The following is a 26183-nucleotide window of genomic DNA, read 5'->3' as shown; positions in this document are numbered from 1 at the left end:
AGTCTGGTGGGGACGGCCAATGGGCATGATTACGGTTTCTGTCACTAGCGTACTCCATGGTTGGATGATATAAAGGGAGATGAAGCTTTTCTTTCTTGGGGTTCTATGGTTAGAGTAGTTTTGGATCACCTTTCCTCGGATTTCAAGTAGGTCAGCTCTCCTTCTTTTTTCTTAAAAAAAAAAAAAATAATTTAAACCGAATTTTACCACAAGGGGCATTAATTCTCCCTACCAGCTCTTCAGTGTGGATTACTGGATGAATTTGCCAACTGCTGAGTACGAAACGCAGCAGTATTTCTAACTTTTTATTATTATTATTATTATTAATATGGGCTTTGGATTAGTTTGTTCGTATTTTTATTAATTTTACAAGTTTTAAAATTAATAGTGATAATGAGATTTATAAAACTCGATGCAGCTGAGCTACTGTTTATTGACTTGGTAGTTGCGTGCACGTACGCTTTGTTAAGAGGCGTTTAAGTGGAGGCTTTTTCTGTCAAATCAACTTCTTCTTGAAATGATATATTGTTTTGACCAAACAGAAACAAAAAACAAGATCCACTCCTCCCTTATCTCAAAAAAAAAATTTAATTTATTTTTAACACATATTTAATAACGTTATTATTTAATAATCAATATTATTATTTTTAAGAATAATTTTTAATTATCTGTTATTTATAAATGAACTTTAATTAAAAATATTGTGGTAAAATATATTTTTAAATGTTAATTAAGTATTTATTTGGGAGCGTGGTGTGTTTGAAATTACAGTTTACCTTGACTATGATTTGTTTTTGATTAATTAATATATATTATAGATTTGTATAAATATAATAAAAACTCTCATTTATATATTTTTTCTAAACATGCTTTTTGGACGGCCTAATAAAAGTTCCCAAATGAGAAATAAAAATAGAAAGCGGGACCAACATCGCTGATAGTAGGGAGTAAAATTTGTTCCTTTCCTTCTCTTCTCTTCATGCTGGTTGCTAACTTTCCCTGCGGATTAGGACTGTATATCTGTTTGGTATGTTTGAAAAGTATTTTGGAAAAAAATATTTTTATTTTTATTTTTAAATTAATATTATTTTTAGTTTTTTTAATCATTTTAATATATTCATATTAAAAATAATTTTTAAAAAATAAAAAATATTATTTAAATATATTTTCAAATAAAAAATACTTTAAAAAATAATTAAATACTCCTAATCACCCCTATATATATATATAATTTATTGTTTTTTTTTTTTTTTGATTTACGTGGGGTGTCCGGACCAACTTACGCACACCACGACTATTCCCCACGGGCCACTGGACATCCTGCAAGCCCAGGAGCAGGTAAGGCACCGCGGGAGTGACAGGCGTGCATATAAAGGGTCGAACCCGAAACGAGAATGGAACAAGTCACACAATTGACCACAGCAGCTAGACCCTCGTGTGCAATTTATTGTTCTTCTTGAGTACACTGGTAATGGGTATAGACAAGGTGTTGAAGAATAGCAATTAAATAAGACCTTTTTCTTCCTATATTTACAATTCTGCATTTGATAAAATCAAATTTTCATCCTTAGAATCTTTGCTCAACTGAATTTATTTGTATGTTAGCATTTTCCTTTTTTTTAAACAAGGCAAATTAGGAAAACTTTTTCCAATATGACTGCCACGTTATAAAATAACTTTTGAATCTCCACCGTCAGATAGCACGTAACTCCAATCCATCGGCTCACATCCCAACAAATCATTGTCTTCGGATCTCAACCCGTCTGCTGGTCACAACACTAATCACTCTTTTACTAGCATGCAAAAAAGTGAAAAACGGATATATATATATCTTATAAAAAAAGACCATTTATCCTAAAAACATAAAAATCGTTGAATCAAAGAAGAAAACCCCCCAAAAAAAAAACTATGTTGCCTCTTAAAATCTCGATTCAACGAGGTAAGAAACTTGCGCAAGATGATTTCATAACTAATCATCAATCAGTTATTTAAGCCGTGTTACAAGGTAATCCTGATTTATTTTGATCCTTTTGTTTTGTTTTTTCAGCTAGAAATCTAAAGGCCTTGAAGCCTTCGATCTTTGCTTTAAGAAGCTCTTATTATTTTTCCACTGGTGTTGTTGAGCCTTCTTCAAGCCTCCGTAGCCCTCCGGTAATACACTCTGTATAAATCTATACATACATACATACGGTGTATATACGATGCTTTATGGTCTGTTTGGTCTCTTAGAAAGTTCTTCTAAAGCTTGAGAAACTCTAGTTCACTTATCTAATTTATACAAGATTATTATTGCTTTCTTCATCTCATTTTTCTGATTTTTTTTGTTGTATCAGAGAGTCCCGAATCTTATTGGAGGAAAGTTCGTTGATTCGCAATCATCTTCAACCATTGATGTGATAAATCCCGTGAGTATATGAACTTATAATGTTCTCTCTCTCGTTTATTGGAAGTTGTTGTGGATTGTGGTTTTGGGTTTAATGGATTGACATTTGAGGATAGGCAACACAAGAAGTTGTATCACAAATTCCTTTGACGACGAATGAAGAGTTCAAAGCTGCAGTCTCTGCAGCAAAGCATGCTTTTCCGGCGTGGCGTAACACGCCAATTACTACCCGTCAGCGTGTCATGCTCAAGCTTCAAGAGCTTATTCGTAGAGACACTGTAAGCATACTAGAATTTGTTCTGTCGTATGTTGTTGCGTTTTATTCGTATTATTTTTTATTGGCTTTTGTTTGATGATTAGAATCACTTTGATCTTGTTGTAGGATAAGCTTGCGATGAATATTACTACTGAACAGGGGAAGACCTTGAAGGATGCTCATGGAGATGTTTTCCGTGGGCTAGGTTAGTCTATCTTTTATTCCCTTTCCTAAAATCTCTTTCGGTGAAAAGATTGCAATTGATTGCTTCTATACTTTCTCAATTTTGATTGTTTTCTCATACAGAGGTGGTGGAACATGCTTGTGGAATGGCAACTTTGCAGATGGGAGAGTATGTCCCAAATGTGGCAAATGGAATTGATACCTTTAGCATCAGAGAGCCACTTGGTGTATGTGCTGGGATTTGCCCTTTCAACTTTCCGGCAATGATTCCTTTATGGGTAAGCCTTCAGCATTCTTCTTCACAATTTGTTTTTTCCATGCATTTACGATGCCTGCATATTTCATTATCACAAAGGTGGAACTTAAATTTTGCTGTTAAGATGAAAACATGCAGTTAACCAGGCCTACTTCTAGCTTCATCTTGAAGTTGATCATGTTTCACAACTGTACTAACATTTAAAGGATTCTCTTGTTGTGAACAAATCTTGAGTTCTCAAAGAAAAAAAGTAATTTAAAAACGTGCACGCTACCTTATTTGCTGCAGATGTTCCCTGTTGCAGTTACATGTGGCAATACCTTTGTCTTGAAGCCATCGGAGAAAGATCCTGGTGAGAATTTACTTGTCCATACTTTGTGTATAAGGTTTGGAGCACCTCTTCATGGTACCAAGTTGTGCTATATTCAGGCAAGAGAGATACTTACTATCTTCTCTGGTCATAGATATGTGGTATAAAAGCTTTTAGAAGTTGGTTACACTGATAATGTAATAGCTTCCTATGGGTATTGGAAGCACCTTTGGCCAAGAATTGTGGGACTTTCCATCAGGTGACCTCTTTTATCCAATTAGAAAAGTGTTTGGAAGCTTGAATCTTGTGTCAGATTTTCTGCTCCTGCCATAAATGGTGTTTGCCTTTCTTTTTCCTCTTATTAAAAATAGCTTTCCACTTTGAATAGTTAATGGAAATTGTTCAAAGATTTGAAAATTGCACCTGGCATATCCATAGGATGCTTTCTCTTGCATTTTTTAGTAATGTGAAGAAATGTAGTTTTGAAAGTCCTGGAAAATTTGGGCAAACAGCATTGGTCTGGGACAAAGGCAGTCTCTGCCTAGATGTTCACTAATCATAGTTCCAAATCAAGGCATTTTCTGCACAAAAGAATCAATCATCATACTTTTATCCATAGCAGTAACTTTGTTCTTCGGTGGTGAAACAGGTGCTTCTATAATACTTGCGGAATTGGCAATGGAGGCTGGTTTACCTAATGGTGTCTTAAATATTGTTCATGGCACCAATGTATGATTTTGCTCAACAATAAGCTCTTTTTAGCTAATTAATCTCTATTGTGATTTATTAGCTATAGCTTCCTAAGAAAATAATCTTGACAAATAGGATTTTGTTTAATTGATTCTAAATTAGTAAGATTTGGAGTTTCATTGGCAGAGTTTTTAGTAAATCTACATAATTAAAGGGCTGTGACATAGTGGAAAAACAATTATATTTGCTGTAGTTATTTATACCTATGATACGGACTTGTGGTTTTTGTTAATTGATTTGTCTTTTACAGCATTGTTTTTATAGCGTGTTTCTATTTGTGGCAGGATATTGTTAATGCTATCTGTGACGACGACGACATTAGAGCTATATCATTTGTGGGTTCTAATACTGTAAGTTACTCGGCACGATATCCAGGTTTTCCTAATTAATGTTTTATTGTCTTACATTTCACTCCTCAAGCATTCTGAGAAAAATGAAGATCCTGAACAAGATCAGTTTTTAGGTGGATAACCTTTAAATTATTCTCTTGCTATTTTTGGGTGGGCAATGTTCTGGAGATAATTGCATTTTTCTGCAAAATTGATATGTTATTATCTACGTGATAGTCACATTAGTACTTGATGTTTTGTTATCATATTCACAGGCTGGAATGCACATATATTCAAGGGCATCAGCTAAAGGAAAACGTGTACAAGTGAGTTCACATCATTTCTTTAGTAATAACTATTCAGTCTCTTGGGATCGATATGATTTCTTCACAATGGTTGGAAGTTGGAATTAACTGGCTATCTGGATTCTTTTGTGCAGTCCAACATGGGAGCTAAAAACCATGCAATTGTCTTACCCGATGCCAACACTGATGCCACTTTGAATGCCTTGGTTGCTGCTGGTTTTGGTGCAGCGGGACAGAGATGTATGGCACTGAGCACCGTAGTTTTTGTTGGAGACTCACAGTCATGGTAAGTTTGTTTCCAATTAAAATCCACAACTCGTTGACTTAATAACTTCTAGCTGGATTTTTCAAATAATCTGCTGTCAGTTAGCTAGCTGCAAAGGAAAATGCTGTTGAGAGAATGATTTTTCAGCCATGTCAAGGAATCTGGATCAGTTTTGGTAGCCAGAATAGGACACGGCTCCTTTGTTGAGAGTTGGCACATGCATGTCATCATGTTACTTAGGGTGGCATTTGTCTGTGTAGGTGGGTTCTGAGGCCGCACACAAGATTTGGCCTTTATCACTGTTTGCACAGTTGTACATAGATCACATCCCCTTGCAAACTTTTACCATGTTGTTTTATAAAATTAGAAAATAAGAGTAACTTGGTGATTGGCCGAGACGTAACTGTATAACATAGAACCTTTTCAAACTTTTCTAGGGAGAATAAACTGGTGGAATGTGCAAAGTCTCTAAAAGTAAATGCAGGAACAGAACCTGATGCAGACCTTGGTCCAGTGATCAGCAAACAGGTATCTTTAAGAATTATTCTTAACCTGTTCTGCACCACCATGATCAAACTTTTACTTGGAAATTTTCTCTGTTTTTGCAGGCCAAGGAACGAGTATGCAAATTAATTGAAAGTGGTGTCGAAAGTGGTGCCAGACTTCTGCTTGATGGAAGAAATATAGTGGTATTTTATTGCATCTTTGTTTTGTTGATGGGACCCAATACTTCTTTTTTATATAATGTTGAGTAAACCCTCCTAAATATGCATGTCAGACCAGAAGCATGGAATATAGTGGAAATGATGGATTAATTTAGTAATTGCTGGAAGAGCAAATAGCATTTCTCTTTGTAGTAAGGAGCTGAAAATACATTAGGACCAGTAGTCTTGTACCATTGGCTCTCTTGTAAAGCAAGATGGATAAGGTACTGAGTTTGAGTCCAGCATTTGTTAATCTCAAACATCCATCAGTTTTAAATTAGCTTTGTGCTTTTTTCTTTCCTCCTCCTTGCAAGGGTGCTTTTGCGCCTTTTATATCCTTTATTCTCAATTAAGTTATAACCGAAAAGAGACTGTTCTGCATACCATTTTGTTTCTGGTGATAAACAGGTTCCAGGATACGAGGATGGCAATTTTATTGGTCCCACCATCTTATCTGGTGTCACAGCTGATATGGATTGCTACAAGGTTTTTTTTTAAGTGATTTTGTAGATCATACTCCAAGAAATCTATAATATATTAAATTCCTAAGTGTATGAAGATGTAGACTTCAAATTTTGGTGAAAAATTGACTGATCTACTCTCCATACATTTCCTTTGAAGGAGGAAATTTTTGGCCCAGTTCTTCTTTGCAAGGAGGTGGGTTAAATACTCCTTTTGTGTTTCTGTGATAATTAGGCCTCTGATCGATTAGCATGGAAATGAATTAACTTCTTTCTCTTAACTTTAGGCTGACAGCTTTGAAGAAGCCATCCACTTCGTGAACAGAAATAAGTACTTTTTTGTTATGACTTCTCATTTGCTTGTGTTATCGTGTTTTTCCTTCAATGAATCGTATCTGGTTTACATGTTTGTAATATTTTTGTCACAGATATGGCAATGGAGCTGCCATATTCACTACATCCGGTGCTGCTGCAAGGAAATTCCAAACTGAGATAGAGGCTGGGCAGGTAAAGAAACGAAGAAACACTGCAAAATCATCAAAGAATATTTAAGGGATACAACTGCATAATTTATCTGTTAAGGGCAACAATTTTAGCTCCCCACTTTACTGATCATTCTTTCTATGGCAAGATTTGATAGCTCAAACCACATAAGAGGAACTTTGAAAATTACTTCCAGGATAATTTAACGTTCATATTTTGTTGAAATAGGCACCTTGGGAAATGCATGCATGCTTAACATAATTCGCTATTATACAGGTTGGCATCAATGTTCCTATACCAGTTCCCTTGCCATTTTTCTCATTTACTGGCTCCAAGGCATCTTTTGCTGGCGATCTCAATTTCTATGGTAATGCTTACATCCTCTAAAGCCTTGCTCTTGCGTTTTGAAACTGTACCATTCCTATTTTCTTCACCAACATACTGGTTGTATAAAGCTGGCGGCCATGTAAACATCCTTGAGATGGTTAATTTTTTTTTCTTTTTATAAATAATTGCAGGCAAGGCTGGGGTTAATTTCTACACCCAGATCAAAACAATAACACAGCAATGGAAGGATCTACCAGGTGGTAGTGGAGTTTCTCTAGCAATGCCGACTTCACAGAAACTATAAAGATGCCATGTCTCTACCAATTATCATCTGCAATGCATTTTTAAACCATAAATAAAGTAATTCGAGGTCTTCTGCTCCCCCCTCCTTGTCGTTTTTAAGCACATGTATCTCTCTTCTCTGGCGGGTTGCCAAAATCCTCATCGTGTCAATAACAAATTATGGGCACACATATTAGGCGACAGAAAAGCGAGGAACCTTTCACTCGCTTCCAGCCTTCCCCCCTTTCCGTTCTAGAGACGGGAAAAAAAAGACGGGTATATCGACACCAACACGAAAGCAAAGTGAAAAAGGAAAGGCCAGTATGGTATTTCTATGGAGTAAATTATTTAAAGTCTAGGTTTTATTACGTGTTTGCTTGGGTTTTTATTTTTAGATGTATTTTTAAAATACTTTATATTTTTAGATGTTTTTTTTTATAATTTTAATATATTGATAAAAAAAAATATGAAAAACACTTATTTTTATACTTTTACAAGTAAAAAATTATTTTAAAAGATATCATGCATTTTAATACCAAACACTCCTAATGAAATTAAAAACTGGTCCTGTGAGAAATTCTAAAAGTATTATTTTCTTAAATCTAGTGTGTTTCGATAATTTATTTTTACTGAATTCCGAAAAAACCCCGCGCTGAATTCCGATATCCTGTAACGACATTACCTGTGACTTTGACTTCAATTTGTGAGACAAGATCCTGTAAAGTAAAAAAGGGGTGGGCGATGTGAAAGCCACCCTCGTTCCCGAACTTCTGAAACTCACCTTCTATATGTTTTTTAAAAAAATTATTTTTTTTTATATATTGAAATTAAAAATAAAATTTAAAATAAAAAATATTATTTTTATATATTTTTATATAAAAAATAATTTAAAAATAACTTTCACCACGTTTTCTAAAGGGGCTCTTGTTACTACACCTTTATGGCGTTATAACTATTGTGTTTTTAAGTTTATGAAATAATAAAATAACATTTACAATGCAATAAGATTAAATATTTATTAACTCATAGTCAATTAAAAATGATTTAAATAATATTTATTCTTCTCCAAGATAACAAAAAACCTTTTCCGTTGAAATAATAATTAACTGGTTAAACTATCATAATTATGGAACAATGAGCTAAATTATAAAAAGACCAGATGGTTCTTTATGGTTTATATTAGCTTATTATTTATTATTAAGTGAATAGTAGTTTTTTTTAAAAAATTATAATATATGTTTTGTGCTGTGATTGTATAATCATAGTTTTTAAACTTGATTTGGGATAGGCATTGAGTTAGGTAAGTTGACCGTAGTCAACTCAGGTCAACCTAATTTTTTTATTTTATTAAAAAAATATAAAAACAACATTATTTTTAGAAAAAAATAGAGAAAAAAATGAATCAATGATTTTTTATCGGTAACCTAATCAGGTCACTGATTAACCTAGTCAATCCTTTCTTTATTTTTATTAAAGCTTAGCTCGGTTTCAGTCTCGAGTCACGGCCAACTTAGAGGCAAGTTTTAAAACAAGGTGTATAATAATATTAATAACCATTATATTACAGAATAATTAATTAATTTATTGAGTAGTAAGATAAATTACTAAGACATAATTAATAAAAATATTTAAAAGTTTATAACTTGAAAGCACTACACAGCGACTTGGAATATCCATGGAAATGAGGTTGTTATTTGATTGAACTACATGTACAATACATCGCGGTTAAAGAGCAGGTTTGGAAATCTCAAGGACTAAAGTATAACCACGCAGAAACACGGGGACTGGAATCTAAATCATATTTATACCGCATATCAAGCCCGTAGACACGATAGGCTCAGGCCCTTTTCATCTGGGCATGCCATCTGAAAGAAAAAAAATCCTTTGCTATAATTAGAAAGCCCCATCTCCACGATGGCTTTATGTCGTTCCTTTGTCTAACTAGTATTTTCGTAATAAGATAAAGCATTGATGCTGAACTTACACGAGAAGGAAAGAACAAAATCTTATCAAGACAAGTACTCACAAAAGGTGGAGTTTTATATGCAAGACTTGAGAGAATTGCTCTTGTAAAATGTATAACGTCGAGTATCATACCCTTTTTTATATCCTCCCAGGGTGTTTCCAATACTGATATATATAGACGGAAGCTAATAGGATCGCAATAATATAAAAATTATATGAATTTTAATGAGCAAAAAAAATTATAAATGTAAACTTTCAATTCATATTTTTATTATATATATATATATATAATTTGATTGTTTTCTCAAAAAAAATTATAAGATTTTTAAATAGATTAAGAAAATCTGTGTTTATTAGGAAACAACCTAAATTAAGTTAAAAAACATTAAAATAAAATCTGAAATAAAAATAATAAATCCAAAAAATAACAAAACTAGCTCTTGTAGATTTAATTTTGGAAGATCCAAGGTTTCGACAAATGACAAAATCGCTTCCCTTAACTATAGGATCCCCATTGATAGAACATAAATACATCATTTTTAAAAAGAAGATAAAGAAATAGGTAAAATACATTATAGTAAAACTAAGTGTGTGAAACATAGATAAATATAGGCTAATGGTTGTATGTTCGATAGTTTTTTTAGTGAAATAAATTCGAGTTTTTACGACCTCAATTTATTTAGTTATTTATCCTCTAAAAGTCCAACAAATCTTTTGATGGAAAAAAAAAAAAAACCCCTTAAAAGTGCCAAAATCCGTGATCAAGTCTCTTAATATCAATTTTAATTGTTGAACTGAAGAATTAGTCAGATGCCATAAACAATACGTGTCCTTAGCAATTTTTTAACTGCTGATTTTCAGAGCACAATTAATTGCATCATGTAATGGAATAGCTGCATGAACTCAGTTGGAGCTCCAAGTTGATGCAGAGGACTTGCCGGTTGCCAGGTAAGAAGAGACAGTCTAGCATGAGAAAGAAGAGGCTGTCAGCATAGCCAAGATGACTGCCCAGAACCAAAGAAAAGTTCTACACTACCATATGCTTGAAAAACTCTTTCAATGGAGTGGGCAAGTCATCCTTGGCTACCAAACACGACTCTTATCTTCATGCAAGACTTGACTTCCTCTCAAATATTCATCCTCCAATGAAATGACATAGCAAAGAAGAGCTTGTCAACCTAGCCAAGGAGACTGCCTGAAACCCGTAATGTGGGTTTCTGCCTACTTTGTCCAGAACATATCCTTAGTTGCTAGGACCAGGCAAGCCGTCCTTGGATAGCCAACAACTCTTGTTTTTATGTTAGGCTTCTCTTCCTCTTGTATTCACGTACGCTGAAAATGTGATGGTTTTGACATCCTATTTTTAACCAACGAAAGAATAAAAATCTGATTCAGATTTGCTACATTATTTGGCTTCACCATGATCAATTTGCCTCAACCACATGACCTTTCATTTCTCATAGAGCTAGCTGCCCATATTGGAATATATTCTCATCATGGTTGCAAAGATATCCAAATGCACAGTGCACCATGCTTCATGAACTTTTTGCTCAGTTTTTCCGGGAAAAGAATCATGACCTTTAAATCTATCCTGCATAAAAATGGTAATCAGCCTTCAGGGATAGCTGCCATTTCTTCATGTGATTTCAATGACACGAGGATGGCAAATTTGGTGACCACATTTTAATTTGGTTCAAGTAGTTGCTAACTCCATGGCTAATTCCCAATCATGTAGCTAATTAAATCGAGAGTAGTTAGGCTTTGAAATATTTAACTGACTCTCTGTTGCTGAATGTTAGGAGACAATAATTTTTACCAATCCTAATCAACGAGTTCAGATACTGCACGAAAATCATAAAAAGGTCGGTTTTTTTCCACAAGTAACTGGCCCATATTGGTCTTAGGCTCCATTGAGATTACTGACCAATTCATTTATGAACACCATCTTAGTTAGACCTATTAAGAATATTGAAATATTCGATTCTCAGGCACCATTGAGCCGAGAGAAAGACAGTTGCCTAATGCATGCATGAGCAGATTTATCCTTGCACATTTTATGGGACTCTTTGACTTCCTTTATATATCGCCGTCTATTCTCTGCTAGTTTTTCTGACCTTCCCAAACACTCTCAAGTTAGAGAATTTGGACCCAGTATGAACGGAAGAAGCATGAAGTCTACAAGAGCGAATGTATGTGGACTTTTGACGAAAGAGTAACTTGAGAGGTTCTCTTTGACATAAACCCTTGCAAATATGGACAGAGCTCTCCTATCCAACACTCTGGTTCTCTATCATGCACGGGTTCAGATTCCATTGTCAAAATCGTCAATCCATTTGAGATGCTCGCACGTCAACAGTTGATGAAGTCAATGCCTACGCCAATAAATGAGGGTTTTGCGTGACAGATTTCCCCCCCTTTTTTCAGCCTTCTCTTTTATCTGAAACCTCATTTTCAGTTTTGAAAATCATTGGGTCGGCTAGTTCCCATATGAAGAAGAATTCAACGAGCAGTCCATAGAGGTCCGTTATTAACATGCAATATGCAAATGGAATCATTGGCTAGTTCTCTGATTATTTCTCTTGTAATCCTATTTGGATTCTTGCTTTTGTCAGTATAAGCTCCTACTTGTTTCCTTTGGACCAATGAAACTTCTTTCATTAATAAACGCCTTCAATTTCAAATGCTAGCCTACATATGCCTTCTAAGTTTTTGCCTTCAGTGGTTGTTTAATTTTTATTTGTCCGGCGACCCTGAGTCGTGTATACCATGGACCGAGGGAAAACATGCTTTCATCTTTATACCATGACACGCTTGCCTTGAAAAGTTTACTTGTGTAACTAGAAAGCAAAAGATGGATTCAGGGATACAGAAAGTAATTGGGGGCTAAGATCTAAGTGATTAATTAATCTACAGGTACCTTGGATGCTCACAGCCACCTTGACCTCCAGATTAGAACGTCTTCTGCAATAATGGTATGAGCATATTTAGTGACTCAGGCATGGACACCGCTTCCAGGACCATCCAATGCTCGCATCCTAGTCAAGTGCTTCTTCGCATTAAGATGACTTCGCATGTTTCCTTCACCGGTGCAACTTATATTGCAGATTGTACACCACCACTTAGAATCTCTAATCTCTACAAATCGGCTCTTCATCAGGTTCTCTAGCTTCTTCGCTTCATGTATTCTATTTTCAGGTGGAGTACTATTGTTGACCGTACACTTCTCTGCCTTGCTTTCAGGAAAATTAGCGTTCTTTCCCACTGAAGCAGGGGAAACATTGCTGTTTGATGACTGGTTCTTGGAGTTCAGCAGCTCACAAGCTTTCTTGTGTCTTTTTCCTTGAAGATGTGAGCTAAGATCTATCTGATTTTTAAGTGTTAACTGACATACAACACAAGTAACATCAATCCCGGTTGCTGTGGTAACATTAAATTTCTTTCCCTCTGAAACAGGGGGAACCTCGCTTTTTGGTATCTGATTCTTGACTTTTAGCCGTTCACAAGCAGCCTTGTGTCGGTTCCCTTGGAGGTGTGAATTAAGAACTGTCTCACTTTGGACTGTCATTTGACATATAGCACAAGTCCATACATTTAGGACTTTCTCGGGAGGTAGTATCTCGCAAAGATCTCTGCCTCCTTCTGTTGTTGTTACTGTGTTTATGAACTCCAGAGGTGGAAATGTACTGTTTTCTGTCTGACTGATGTTAGATTCTACTTGTCTAACCTGCAAATGCGGTAAATATAGATGCTTAGAGGATGTCACAAAAAATGCACATGGTAAATATACAATGTTTACGAGAACATTGACTAATAAGAAACCAATAAAGAAAGGTAAAATTTCAAATCATAGAGGGGAAGGAAATTTGTGATACCCAGAAAGGGAATTTTTGAAAATTTTATCAAATAACACAAGTTCCAAAGAAGTTTTAGATTGTTTGGATTGAAGTACAAATATTATATATTTTAATTTTTGTTACATCCATTTACTTCTGTTGGGACGTATAGGTGGCCAATACTTGTTTTAGTTCATTGGGCCTTGCCAACATTCCTGGATTATTTTCCACAAAATTTTTTGTTCTTTCCTACATATTTTTGGATATTCAAATTTCTATTAGGCACTGACATTTCACAGTTCATAATACTATCCAACTGTTGAATGAAGTTAGTTACCTGCTTGGTTGATGTGACTTCCCTTTTCTCTGTTATTTCCGCAGCATTACTGTCTTTGAATAGAACTGGAAGTTTAGGTTGTTCAAACTTCAGCTGCATGAATCAAAAGATATTCAAATTTTGCACTAGGAAGCAACATTTCGTTCACAGTTCATAATATTATCCAAAAAGCACAAGTGGACTTTTTCTATAAAAAGTGCTGAATTTTTCAACTGTTGAATAAAATAACCTGCGCAGTTGATGCAACTTCTTTTACTTCTTTTTTCTCTGTTACTTCCACAGCGTTACTGTCTTCAAGTCGAACTGGAAGTTTAGGTTGTTCCAACTTAAGCTGCATGAATCAGAAGATGTTCAAATTTCTTATTAGGCAGTAAGATTTCGCAGTTCATAATATTATTTCCAAAAGCACAGGTTGACTTTTCCTTTAAAAGTGCCCAAAATCCCAACAGTTGAACAAAATTACCTGCTTGGTTGATGCAACTTCTATCTTCTCTGTTATCTTGACAGCATTACTGTCTTTATATCGAACTGGAAGTTTTGGTTGTTCGGACTTTGGCTGCATGAATCAAACTCTTGATCAGCTCCTTTTTTTTTCTTTCTTTTCAGATGGTTGAAAACAGCTAATTTGATTGCTCAGAAATAAATCCCTGTACTTACCACAGCATCACACTTAACAACCACTCTTCTACAAGAACATTGAATTAGTTCATAAGTACGGACTTCTTTTCAAAAATAAATAATAACAAATGGATAATAAGGAAACATGAATTATGTGGTTGCTGCTTTGATCGAGCTCTCATTATAAATACCGTTCCTACAACACCATTAGCTGAGGTGTGTTTCTACATACATCTGGGTCGAGGAAGTCACGTAAAGAGACAAAAACAATATACAAGTGAAATTAGTGGCCTTACCCAATCCTCTGCTGCAACTGCCCTGATCTCGTTCACAGCGACATTAGGCTTTGCACTCATTTTCTGGAAGAAAGCGACAGTTTTTGGGAGGGCAGCAATGATGAGAAAGACACATTTATTACATCAAGTATAGACAGCATCTATTAAACTAATTTTATTATCACCCTGATTCAATCCAACCATAACATGCATGCAATTTTATGCACGTTATAAGAAAGTAAAATTAAATTAATCCAATTGATTCCAGGTGCAAATCAAAAGATTTCCATAGGTCTTGTTGCCATGAAGAAGGATGTATACCGTGGAAGCAATGAGATCCTCCAAAGCATCAGAGCCATTTTCCTTCATATACCTCTTCACCTCAACAAGAAAATCATCTTTCTTGAAAAATAACTTCAGTTTGTTGAACTGGCAGGTGATAATTCTAGGGCCCATGGATAGACATGGAAGAACAAGGTGTTTATAGACATGAAGGGAACCATGAAAGTAAGGCAGAACCAAGCAGCCGACAATCATCAGCTTGATGTATGGCCAGAAGGCTAGCCTGCATATAGAGATACAAAAATAGAAACTGAGTTAGGAGATTCAGCAGTAATGTACTGCCTCTTGTCCTAATCAAGTATAACACAACATATTTCCCTGTTCCAACAATTTGAACCGATGTCCAAAATCATGTTGAACACATAAACCCCCATTAATTGATCGTAGTCAAGAGTAATTACAGAACAAAAAAAAAATCCCCCTAGATCGGAAACTATACTGAAATTGTTTCGACTTGCAAGAGATCATGTTTTTATTTGTTTCAATTGGCTACAAAAACAGAGCTGCATAATGTAAAACACAGAAAATAAAATAAATTACCACTGAAGCTGAAAGGTATGCTCAAAGAGCAAAACCACAGAAATGGATACCCAATATGTGATCAGCTTCTGGGTGTCTGAGTTTGAATTAGTCTCGATCGCTAGAATGGAAGCACATCTGTTCATGTACGGGTAATTAGTAATGTTTAATCACTTCTTCGATAAATAAATACCGACTTGACATTCTGAATAACATAATTGAAACATCATTTGAAATTGTATCGTCAATAACATGAACACACACACACACAAAGTCAAACAAAGAGGGGAGACTTACAAAGGATAACCCAAACCAAAAACAGGCCTGCAACCACATAACGGAAACAAGTGATCATCACAGTCATGAAAACACAAAGCAAAGGAAAACAAGACGTTCCTAATTAATTGTTGGAGCAAAAAAAAAGTCGCTTAAAATCAAGCATTGCTCATAATCAATCATAAAATATGAAATTGAGACTTCAGTTTGTTAGAAGTAACAAAGAGATGTAAGAATTCAGAATCAAGTATCAAGACCATATTATAAGTATGAATTTTCAGTACATTTGTACGTATTGCCAAAGTAAAGATACACATACATATGCATACCATGCAAGAATATCAAGGCATTTCACCGCAAATTTCAAAAGCCCTACAGAACTCATCATGAACGCAGGCCTCTTCGAGAAGTTTTTCTCAGCTTACTTAATCTTCGCAAGACTTCAGTTCAGATCTTAACTAATAAGGAACCATTGTTGAGGAAAGCGAGGGTAGAAAGATTTTCCTAGGAGAGTGAAGGTGTGAAACGAAGAAGTCGCTTTTGTAGCAGTTGATTTACGAAATGACAAATATGTCCTAATTTTGTGTGCTGTGATATAGTTACTCGCTTGAGTACTCGCCTTCTGTAACTGAAACGTGTCCTTTGATAAAATATTAATATTCTCGTTGAATTTGGCGAGTACTTGTAGATGATTACTGGCAGCGGAAACATAAGACAGCATAAGTTACTGGAGTACAGATGTGTACGCGAACAAGACTCGGTTGCGCCCTGTTTGGACAAGAAAGGGAAGGGGATTCAATTCGATTGAGTTTTCTTGTTAGTTCAATTCTTTTGTTTAAATAAATACTTCTAGAACAATAGAGTAAATAGCATCTATTTCTGTGGGGGCAGGAAAATACCATGACAGTAGCTTGAAATTAATTCCCTGGAAAATTATCCCTCTTCCATTCATCCCGATTCGTCTTCTTCTTTTTATTTTCTTACCACTAGAAATTTGGGTGTTGTTGAAGCACAGGAAGGATATTGTTTACAGTATGTTTAGTATTTAGAATATTTTTTATTTAGAATTATATTAAAATAATATTATTTTTATTTTTTAAACTTTAGTATTTAGAATATTTTTTATTTAGAATTATATTAAAATAATATTATTTTTATTTTTTAAACTTTATTTTTCAATTAGCAAATTCAAAACAAATTTTTTTTTCCAAAAACACTTTTAAACTTAATCTCAGTCGAAAAGCTAGAACATGCAAATGCCTTTTTTATAATGTCTCCAGATTAACTATACAAGGACACGTTACACCAATGTGATCTTTTCCACCAAAGTTTTGAAAGCTTGTGTAGCATGGCCACCAGGCGCAGATGCCTTCAATACAAGCTCTTTAACGGCTTGGACTCTGCTCCGAATTCTTCTCCCCTGTTCATGTTGCAAAATGAGGTCCAAGCTCTTGGCAACTCCGGTCTTCGTAAAAACACCTCCATCAATTCTCTCACCAATTCTCCAAACGTCCACTATTAATCGTGCATTCAGTTTATTGTCCGCAAAAAATGGTCTACAGATCATTGGAACCCCATTTGCAATACTCTCATACACAGAATTAGCTCCACAATGTGTCATAAAGACACCTGTTGAGCTATGTGCCAATACTTGGGTCTGAGGTGCCCATGGAACCACCTTTCCGTGCATTATAGTCCTTTCTAGGAACCCATTTGGCAAGCAATCCTTTATATTGTCCCTAAGAGACCAAAGGAATGGAATTCTGCTCACTTCAAGAGCTTCTGCTAGTTCTTCTATCTCACTTTGAGGAATATTCGCTACAGTTCCAAAGCTGATATACGCCACCGTCTTAGAGTTTTGGCTATCCAACCATGATAGACAGCCTGTGGTATCTTCAGTTGACGGTGGCAACGATGGTGGAGGCATAGACAAGCTAATAAAGCCGACATTTAGCAAGTTCGAAAACTTGGATTTGAGATCATTTAAGAGGGGTTTAGGGTAGAGCTCTAGGTAAAAGTTCACAACTAGAGTATCTACTTTTAGCACCATGTTTCCAATTTGACCTAACAAGCAAGAAAAGGGTGTTTCTTGTGCATCTCTTGGTAACACTTCTACAGGTAAATCCGCAATGTGCAACTCAGATAATCCTGGGATTTCCAAGGTTTTTTCTTCAAGCTCTACATCGTTGCCATCTCTGCAACTATTGCTGCAACCATAACTAAGAGAATTGGCGTAGTGTTGGCGAATCATATCAGTATAAATGTGTGTAGAGAGGGAATGGGGCACTGGGATCCAAACTGGGATCCAAGGAATGCTCAAATCCTCAGCGACTGATCCGGAAAAGGACAAGAACGCATCTGCTATCAAGCAGCTTATTTTTTGGCCAGTTTCTGCCACCGCCATGTCCAGTGCCATCTTAAAGTTTTTTGGCGTTTCTTTTATGAATAGCTCAACTCTTTCTATTGGATCTCCTGAAAATACATGATTCAGCGGCACGCCATCCGCTACATTGTAGGTTTTTATGTTATCAGGCAGGTTGGTTCTTGATGCTAAGAAGATTGAATTATTGGATTCTTCTGTGTTAAGAAAGGAAAATTGTGTTTCCTGCGCAGCCCTTGCTAACTTCTGCACTAGATTAATTAGAGAAAGAGCATGGCAACCAAATGGGAATGCAAAGACGGCAACATGCATGTTTTCTCACTGTGTTTAGTTGGTATTACAGCATTTGATCAACTTCAGTTGAGACTAATTAAGAACGGAGAAATCACAAAAGATTTCTGTGATAGGTTGTAGATTATTAATTTGTGTCAAACGATCCATCTATGGATAGGAAATGGAGATCAAATTATATACACACACACACACACACACACCGTATTAAAGTCGAGGGTGTTGGTTTGAAAACCATGGATAAAATTGATTCGATGAGGATGTTGGTTTCGCATAAATAGCATTAAATGAATATTAGAAAAACTTCTCCATTAAAGAGGAGAGTTTCCAAGAGATGAAAGTAACTGTTTGGACGCATCTATGCCTAGGTTTTGCTAAGAGCTTATGGGCACTTCGTGTTGGAAGCCCCACATCGTGGAAAAAAGGAGAGAGATAACGAAGGACCAGCCTCCAAATCGTCGAACAAAGAGATACAGCCCATAAAAAAACCCTCGCTGCTTCAAGCTTGCAAAAGCCCAACAAACATACAGTCCGGCCCACAAAAATAAACCTAAACACTCTTGCTAAGGTACGTTACCGGCTATGCTTTTCACCTCACATTTGAAAAAACAAATTTCATGAATATGCTACAAGGGAGGGAAAAAAAAAGTCTCATGAATGTTTGAATCTTGCTATGAAATGACCTGCCTTACCCAGGAAGAGCTTTAGAAAATATCTACTTAACTATTAAAAAAAATGCAGCCAGATTTTTGTCGATTTCGCATACTACAAACATCAGATAAAAAAAAAAAATTGAAACTTTAGTGGAAACCGGATGAGGTTTATTGCTAGGAAATAGGAATCGTCGGTCATGAAAATAACCTACAGTACTGGCACCATTGAAGGACACTTTAACGGCCTTTCTTTTGTGATGTTTTTTTGAGGACACCATGTAAGAACCCTTTTGAATTGAAGCTTAACTACAGAGAAAATTATAACTTGATTCAGGTTGGGTTCTAAATTGAAATAGAACAAAAGTGATTTCAGTTTACTTGGCTAAATCCATTTTAAATTTGACTAGCTTAATATTAAAAAAATAAATTTATAAAAATAATAATTATGAAACAATATTATTTTAATAAAAAAAAATCAGGATTGACTGATGACCTGAAAATGAATATAGTGATTTACATGTTAACTAAATAATACAATGAGGGGTGAAACTGGAAAATAAAATTAAAAGGAACCAAGTCAATTGTTTTATTATTTAATCTAAAACTATAAATATTATTAAGAAAAAGGTTAGAAAAAAAATTCATTGCAGGGTCGGGATCCCTACCAACCCCCTATCTCCGCTCCTGAATTTAATAACTCGAATTTTTTTTAATGTCAGTTTTCAAATCGGGCTGATAATTATAACAATAACTCCAATGAGATATTGTAAATATCACAAAAATTATTATACACTTGAATATTCAACAAAAATCTTCCTTCACGTTTTAAAAAAAAAAATTGTACAGACCACTTCTCGAGTCCTGTTATGCTTAAAATGTGTTTAATTACTGTAAAAAAATATGATTAAATTAAAATCTAAAGAAATTAGATAAAGAATATAAAAAAAAATAAGAAATGACTTTTTGTAGTACATGAACAATATTAGTTGCATTATTTAATCATAATTCAAAGTTGTTTTGAGTTTCCTTTTTAATATATTTTTTTAATTTAATTATTTTTTTCCTAATAATAATTATATAAGGGCATTTTGGATATAATAAAGCTCAGAAAGAGTTCTTTATGATATTTTTTTTAAAACACGAAGGAGGTTTTTAATTTGTCCAGTGTTCAAACTTTCAAATGGTTTTTATAATCAGTACTATCTTTTCCAAGTTATTGTAATTTATCCTTGACGTATCATGATTGGATTGACCCTATTTATAAGACTTTCAAAATTTCCATCACATTATCACATTAATGGAATACTAGAGAAGCACGTTAATTAATTATGAGTGAATTAGTGTAGTGGGTTAGAATATTTGACATGGTTGGCATGATAATTGACTCTCGATAAACGTTGATGGAACACGATCCTAGAGCTTTGGAAATAAATTCTTCAAATACGAGCAGTGATTAATTTGACCAGGGAATTTTGGTGATGGTAGCAGGGCTTTCATGGCCTCTCCGTTTCTTCAGCTGGAAAACAAATATATTCTTCACTGAATTAACGTTTCTTTAATATATACTCGATTATACTAATCCATGATCTAGAGTAGGGAGGATTAATGGACATGCAAAGAAATTTGAGTTTCGCCTTGTTTATCATTTTTATACATTAACAAAATTAATTAGGTCAATTATTTATATCAATTCTCGAATAACCATTAAATTAAAAACACCGCATAGATATTGATATGTTGATCTAAGAACAAAATTGATTTCTCTTATATATGTTAAGTATCATACACGTAATTAATACAGAGAATATATATAATGATAAATCAAGAACAAAAATCACGCAACACGGTAACTTAGAAGTGGTTCGGCTATATCTATATCCACAACTATAGTCGAAATCAATAAAGCTTCCATGATCCTCTTCAACTAGAACACAATAGTTCAAAAGAGTAGACAATTGTCCACGTAGGATAAAAAAAGAGAGGTGATCCTTTCACTTTGCACTTGCACTGGCGGGCGTCTCACTACTGCGATATTGGCATGACTTTTAATTGACTTTGTTATACCCGGCCCGCACCCAAGACTCGTGGAGCTGTAATAACAGATACCGAGGGGTTCAGCTATTTGCTGCAAGCCAGTGGCGAGGCTGCTTTCCCCCGCATGATGAACATCTCTTTGTAAGGTTGCCATTCTAGCTTTTACCGGCCACAATCTCTCATCCAATTGTGTGTTTGTGGCTCATTTAAAGCTTCACGGTCGGTCTACAGTCGAGAGACGTCGACAAAAGATATTTGGCGTCTCATGGAAAGCTAGTGCTTTTAATAATGTTTTCCCACTTTCATGTTATTCGAAGCCTAAGAATGCCTCGAGGATCGATGGTGCCTATTTCGAATTTCAAGCTCTATCTTTATTCATTCTCCTTCGTCGATAATTGTTTACTTTAATTATGGACATTTAGTTTTTTAATTCCCATCGATAAAATTTAGCAGATTCCTCTCGCAACTTTACTGTGTTTATATTTTTAGGGTTGTTACGTGATCAAATCCTTATTAACTTCCTAGCAGCTAAATCAAGCAGTAAATCTGGAGCTATTTTTCTTTTTCTTTCCAGTGATTGAAATATTTTGTTTTGTAAATTACACAATGAGGACTTGGATCGACCCAAATAACATATACGGTATACAATCGCCCTTGAAACTGCATTTTGCTCGATGACCAGTCTAACATCGGCCAACTCTACTAGCTCAGAGTTCTCATTACAAAATCTAGGAAAATTCGGGATGCCAATCCATGATCATCGAGAAACACGTTTAGACTTTATGCGGTCGCCTGTAAGTAAGCTGCCTCTGGAGGTGGTAAATATGTGATCAGGTTTAAATGTCTATGCTGTATGGATCATAGGTGGACCGGAGTGGCGGAAGGGGACTGCAGCACTTCTAAAATATTTTAATTTTAAAATGTTTTAAAATAATATTTTATTATTTTTTTAAAAAAAATATTTTGATATCAGTATATTAAAACGATCAAAAACATAAAAAATAATTTTTTAGAAACATTGTTTGAAACGCAATTCCAAACAGCCCCTGAAAAAAGTGTTCCTTTCACTTTGCACCATCTCATAGAAAAATTCATTTTATAAAATATTATTAATTTTTGTAGTTTTTTTTCTTTCAATATTTAGTTTATTGAATATTGAACTTCATGATTTGTTTGCATTTGATTTCTATTAGTTTATCCTGACCTCATGACTCAAGTCGTGGATTTGATAAATTAACATGATTTTTTTTAATTTTATTTTTTAATATTTAGTTTGTTAAGGATTGACTTTCATGATTTTTTTCAACTTGTTTTCTAAGAGGTTATTCAATCCTTATGATATGGATAGTGGATTTGACAGGTTGACTCATGTTTTTTTTTATTATTATTTGTTAGTTTTTTTTTCAATTTCATCCTTAATTGTTTATTAATTGAGAATTAAGCTTCCTGATTTATTTTGGTTTATTTTCTATAAGATTATCTTGGTCTCATTACCATGTCATAAGTTTGGCGAGTTAACTCATGTCATTTTTTTGTGTCATTTGTTTAATTGATTTTTTGTTCAATTTCATTATTTAACATTGGGTTGATTGAGAATTGAGTTTTATAATTTATTTTGATTTGCTTTTTATGAGATTATCTTAGTCTTATGACTCGAGTTGTGAATTTGGCAAATTAACTTGGATTTATTCGAGTTGTTTTTTAGATTTTTTTTATTGAATTTTTTTCAATTTCAACTTTCAGCACTGAATTGACTAATAATTAAATTTCATAATTTACTTTTTTAACTTGGGTTGATCTGAGTCATTCTTTAGTGTTATTTTTTTAATTGATTTTTTTTCAATTTCATTAACATTCAGTTGATTAAGAATTGAGTTTCATAAGTTATTTTGATTTATTTTCTATGAAATTATCTCATTCTTATGACTCGAGTTGGTGGTTTAACAAATTAAACCGAGTTTATCCATGTTGTTTTTTTAGAATTTTTAATTTTATTTTTTAACATTGAATTGATTAAAAAATAAATTTTAAAATTTATTTTAATTTACTTTTTATCTTTCATTTGTTTATTCATGAAAGGAAAGAAAGAGCACAAAACTTTTGAGTTCAAGGTTGACAGCGGGAATTAACTCATGCCTCTCAGAGCCTCTGTGAACTGCCTCTCTGGCTTCCATGCATATGAAAGTTGTTCCATATATTCGTCATTCTCCACTAATATTAGTGACGTCACTTATACATGCATCTCCTTTCATTCTTAGCTGTTCACTATTCATAAATCTACATAATGGAATTTAATTAGACCCCGGAAAAAGAAAGAATTTCAAACTTATATAATTAATACAGCATTTAAAACCACCAATTACCAAATAACGAACGGCTTATCAATGCCTTTCTTTTTTCTTTTTCTTTTTCTTTTTCTTTTTATCTAGAGAGGATGGACGGGTCATTTGAACATCTTGATGACAATGATTTGTCTTATCTACGATTCTACAGTCGCCCCATGTTTTCCATTTACTCGTTTCTCTCTCCTTCTTTCTTTTTAAAGAATATACAGGCATGGAAAAGCTGACCGCAGGCAGTGCTTAGAGAATTGCTTTACCTCAGGGGTACTTTGGTAACGCGGATAAAACAATGTTTCACATTAAAAAAATAGTTTTTTTATATTTTTAAATCATTTTGAAAACAGCTTTTAAAAAATAAAAAATACAAAAATTATTTTAATTAATTTACAAGCAAGAGAACTCACTAATAACGCACTTTTAAACAGCACACGTGGCATGATGGGACATTAAATTAATCAGACACGTGTACTGTTGTACATGTTTTCTAAATGCACATCACATCAGCCTCAACCAGCCATTCCTCCTTAAAATAAACCCTTACATTTTTATTTTCTTTAACAATTAAAATTATAAACCCCTGTATAAAAATGTAACATTGAACTATCATCTTAGGAAGCCGGAAACATGAACAACGCAGGTGGAAGATTTTATCATCTTCAACCACCCTTGAGCAATCTGGGCAATGCATATTTAGTGCTCCTGTTATTTATTTATTTATTTATTTATTCATTCAACAGCATAAACACATAAAACGTGTTTGAATATCATTGTGCTTTCATATACACACACATAAAGGAGAAGGAGAAGGAGAAGGAGAAGTGCTTCTAGTTAAAAATAAAAGGGAATGCTTATGTGTAAGTAGTCCGGGCAGCGATGCCTAAAAATTCTGTTGCTTGTATTGTTACGTGGACCACGGCACACGGCACGTATCGATTGGAAGATACGGAATCCAGACACGATACGATCTTTAAAATAAATCATACTGATGGACAATTAATTTATCCATCCACGGGATTCCTTATACAACTAACAGAAGGGGAACACCGTCACCAGAAGAAGAAAAAGACAATGGGACACCTCACGTCACAATCCACAAAATATTTCGCAGCCCTGCACGAAAGGAGAGAGCGACCGTATCCGTAAATGCCACATTTTTTAGGTCTCGAGAATTTGGATTTCCTTCTTCTTTTTTTCCAAACGTAAAAGGCATTCTCTATTTCTAAAAGAAGAATTAACCATCTAGGTTGTAAACTAATGATAAAAGCTTGGAATTAAGAGATTTGTTTTCTCTGTGGTCTCAGGTTTGAGCCTTGTGGTTGCTCATATGATGGTCACTGGAGGCTTACATGGTCGTTAATTTCAGGGTCCGTGGAATTAGTTAAGATACGCGCAAACTGGTCCGAACACCACATTAAACTAAAAAAATTAAGAAGAATTATAAAATCATTCGTGTCATTTACACACGTGAGAGACAGTACATGTCATTCAGGCGTTAGTGGGCATGGGATATCGATGCCCACAATCTTGCAGCTGCGGCAGTGAAAAACCCTTAAAAATCGTATTCATTGGGAGCCAACTATGAGTTCAAATGGCTTTTATAATTGTGATTTAAAAAAAATAGTTTTAATTATGTTTTTAAAAAATTATATATTTTTAGTTAAAATTATTGTTAGATGAATTTTTGTATGTAAAATAAATAAATAAAAATACGCTATTTTAACTTTTATAATATTAAATTTTAAAACACATGAGCTATTTGGCTAGTTAAATATTTTTTACTATGTAATTGGGTAAAAAAAAAGATATTATAATACAAAAAAGCCTATGTTGTAGTACTTGAGTTATTAAAAAAATATGTTGAATCAAAAGTAGGTGGTTGATAACTTTTCTAAAATTATAATTTTAAAAACTCAATACACTTAAAATCCATAAAGTTGAAATTTAATATGTTTTCAAATCAACGATATGATTTTAAATGTAAACCATGGTTTTAAAAACGCAATACATTGAGCAAGCCAAAAGCAACTCCCGATTCCATGTTTCGGACCAAAAATTCTGACAATTTTCTACTACTAATTTTAATTTAAAAAAAAATTACTCGGCTCTGATGTTGGTTATAGGATATGAACCAGTAGAAAGTCCAAGCTGGCGTGTATTCAAAGGTGATTCACTTGAGTGTTTTTTTTTTTTAAAAGAAAACAAGTTTGAGCTCATTCAATTGATTTATTAATTGTCTTGATTGATAGTGAACAAATTCTGGCCATACACGTGTATCAGCACCATTTGCTCATAAGTGCACGTGACTGCGACAGTGTGATAGAATATCACGTGGTAACCTCCACGTATGTCAACCCCGACACGTCGAAACTAACTCAAATTTCCATACAATACTAAATTACAAATAAATCTCCCAACTTAAATTATAGTGTATTTCATTTCATAAAAAAAAAAATTATAGCGCATTCCCATGCTAATTTACTATAATACCCTCCGTTACATTTTTTTTGCTCAAATAATTATAATTTAGTCCCTCCACGGGCATACCATGCACTTTAGTTTCTTCTTCCTTTCCTTTTCTTCCCCCCACGTATTTTGGAAATTTGCAATATTAGCTCCTTGTTTTATAGAATATTTATAAGTTACCCTATAGTGCTTTCATCAATGATGCACATTTTATTCTCAAAAGTTGTTCTGGTATTTTATAATAGAAACATTTTCACCATAAAAGGAAATTATTAGACATGTTGCCCTCGCTTTGCCGCGGGTTAAATAATAATGTTTTTATATAAAAAACTAACAGGTGCAAAAAATTCAAGTCCAAGGTCATTGATTAAGGTGACAATTTAAATAATATAAAAAAAACAAAACACAACAATAATAAATAAATTGATCAAAAACAATGAAAAATAAATAATAAAAAACAATGAAAAATAAATAGAAAGAACCACACCCAAGCCTGTTTGGATTATCAAATAACCTGATGTTAATCTAAATGAAAGAAAACTAGAACAAAAGGAGTCAAAC

The 26183-nt window shown here is 34.2% G+C and overlaps 3 protein-coding genes across 5 annotated transcripts; 1 reads left to right on the top strand and 2 right to left on the bottom strand.

The window, feature by feature from the left end:
- The first annotated feature begins 1767 nt into the window (after window positions 1–1767).
- On the top strand, window positions 1768–7394 carry LOC7478778 (methylmalonate-semialdehyde dehydrogenase [acylating], mitochondrial). Of its 2 annotated transcripts, none has more exons than XM_002313181.4 (19): window positions 1768–1939; window positions 2048–2151; window positions 2334–2405; window positions 2500–2661; window positions 2766–2844; window positions 2946–3100; window positions 3367–3430; window positions 4038–4117; window positions 4423–4488; window positions 4743–4793; window positions 4907–5058; window positions 5475–5565; window positions 5646–5726; window positions 6150–6227; window positions 6363–6398; window positions 6490–6533; window positions 6631–6709; window positions 6962–7052; window positions 7204–7394. In XM_002313181.4, the coding sequence occupies exons 1-19, from the start codon at window positions 1909–1911 to the stop codon at window positions 7314–7316; spliced, it is 1629 nt and encodes a 542-aa protein (XP_002313217.2). In that variant the 5' UTR covers window positions 1768–1908; the 3' UTR covers window positions 7317–7394. The 2 variants fall into 2 exon arrangements, with proteins under 2 accessions (XP_002313217.2, XP_052311842.1); XM_052455882.1 differs by having other exon boundaries at window positions 4423–4500.
- A 4638-nt stretch (window positions 7395–12032) lies between these two features.
- Window positions 12033–15984, bottom strand: LOC7478779 (uncharacterized). Of its 2 annotated transcripts, none has more exons than XM_002313924.4 (9): window positions 15789–15984; window positions 15481–15507; window positions 15205–15321; window positions 14644–14887; window positions 14344–14406; window positions 13893–13985; window positions 13659–13760; window positions 13430–13522; window positions 12033–12983 (listed from the first exon to the last, which is right to left on the bottom strand). In XM_002313924.4, the coding sequence occupies exons 1-9, from the start codon at window positions 15845–15847 to the stop codon at window positions 12252–12254; spliced, it is 1530 nt and encodes a 509-aa protein (XP_002313960.4). In that variant the 5' UTR covers window positions 15848–15984; the 3' UTR covers window positions 12033–12251. The 2 variants fall into 2 exon arrangements, with proteins under 2 accessions (XP_002313960.4, XP_024463771.2); XM_024608003.2 differs by having other exon boundaries at window positions 15779–15981.
- Window positions 15985–16759: 775 nt separating this feature from the next.
- Window positions 16760–18151, bottom strand: LOC7454829 (kaempferol 3-O-beta-D-galactosyltransferase). The gene has a single exon (XM_002313925.3). It carries the CDS (start codon window positions 18149–18151, stop codon window positions 16760–16762), a length of 1392 nt encoding a protein of 463 aa, XP_002313961.3.
- Between the last annotated feature and the right edge of the window lie 8032 nt (window positions 18152–26183).

The sequence above is a fragment of the Populus trichocarpa genome, chromosome 9 (assembly GCF_000002775.5).
Source record: "Populus trichocarpa isolate Nisqually-1 chromosome 9, P.trichocarpa_v4.1, whole genome shotgun sequence".
Classification (NCBI taxonomy): Eukaryota; Viridiplantae; Streptophyta; class Magnoliopsida; order Malpighiales; family Salicaceae; genus Populus; species Populus trichocarpa.
Note: the sequence above shows the minus strand (reverse complement) of the source record. Positions and strands in the feature narration are given on the sequence as shown.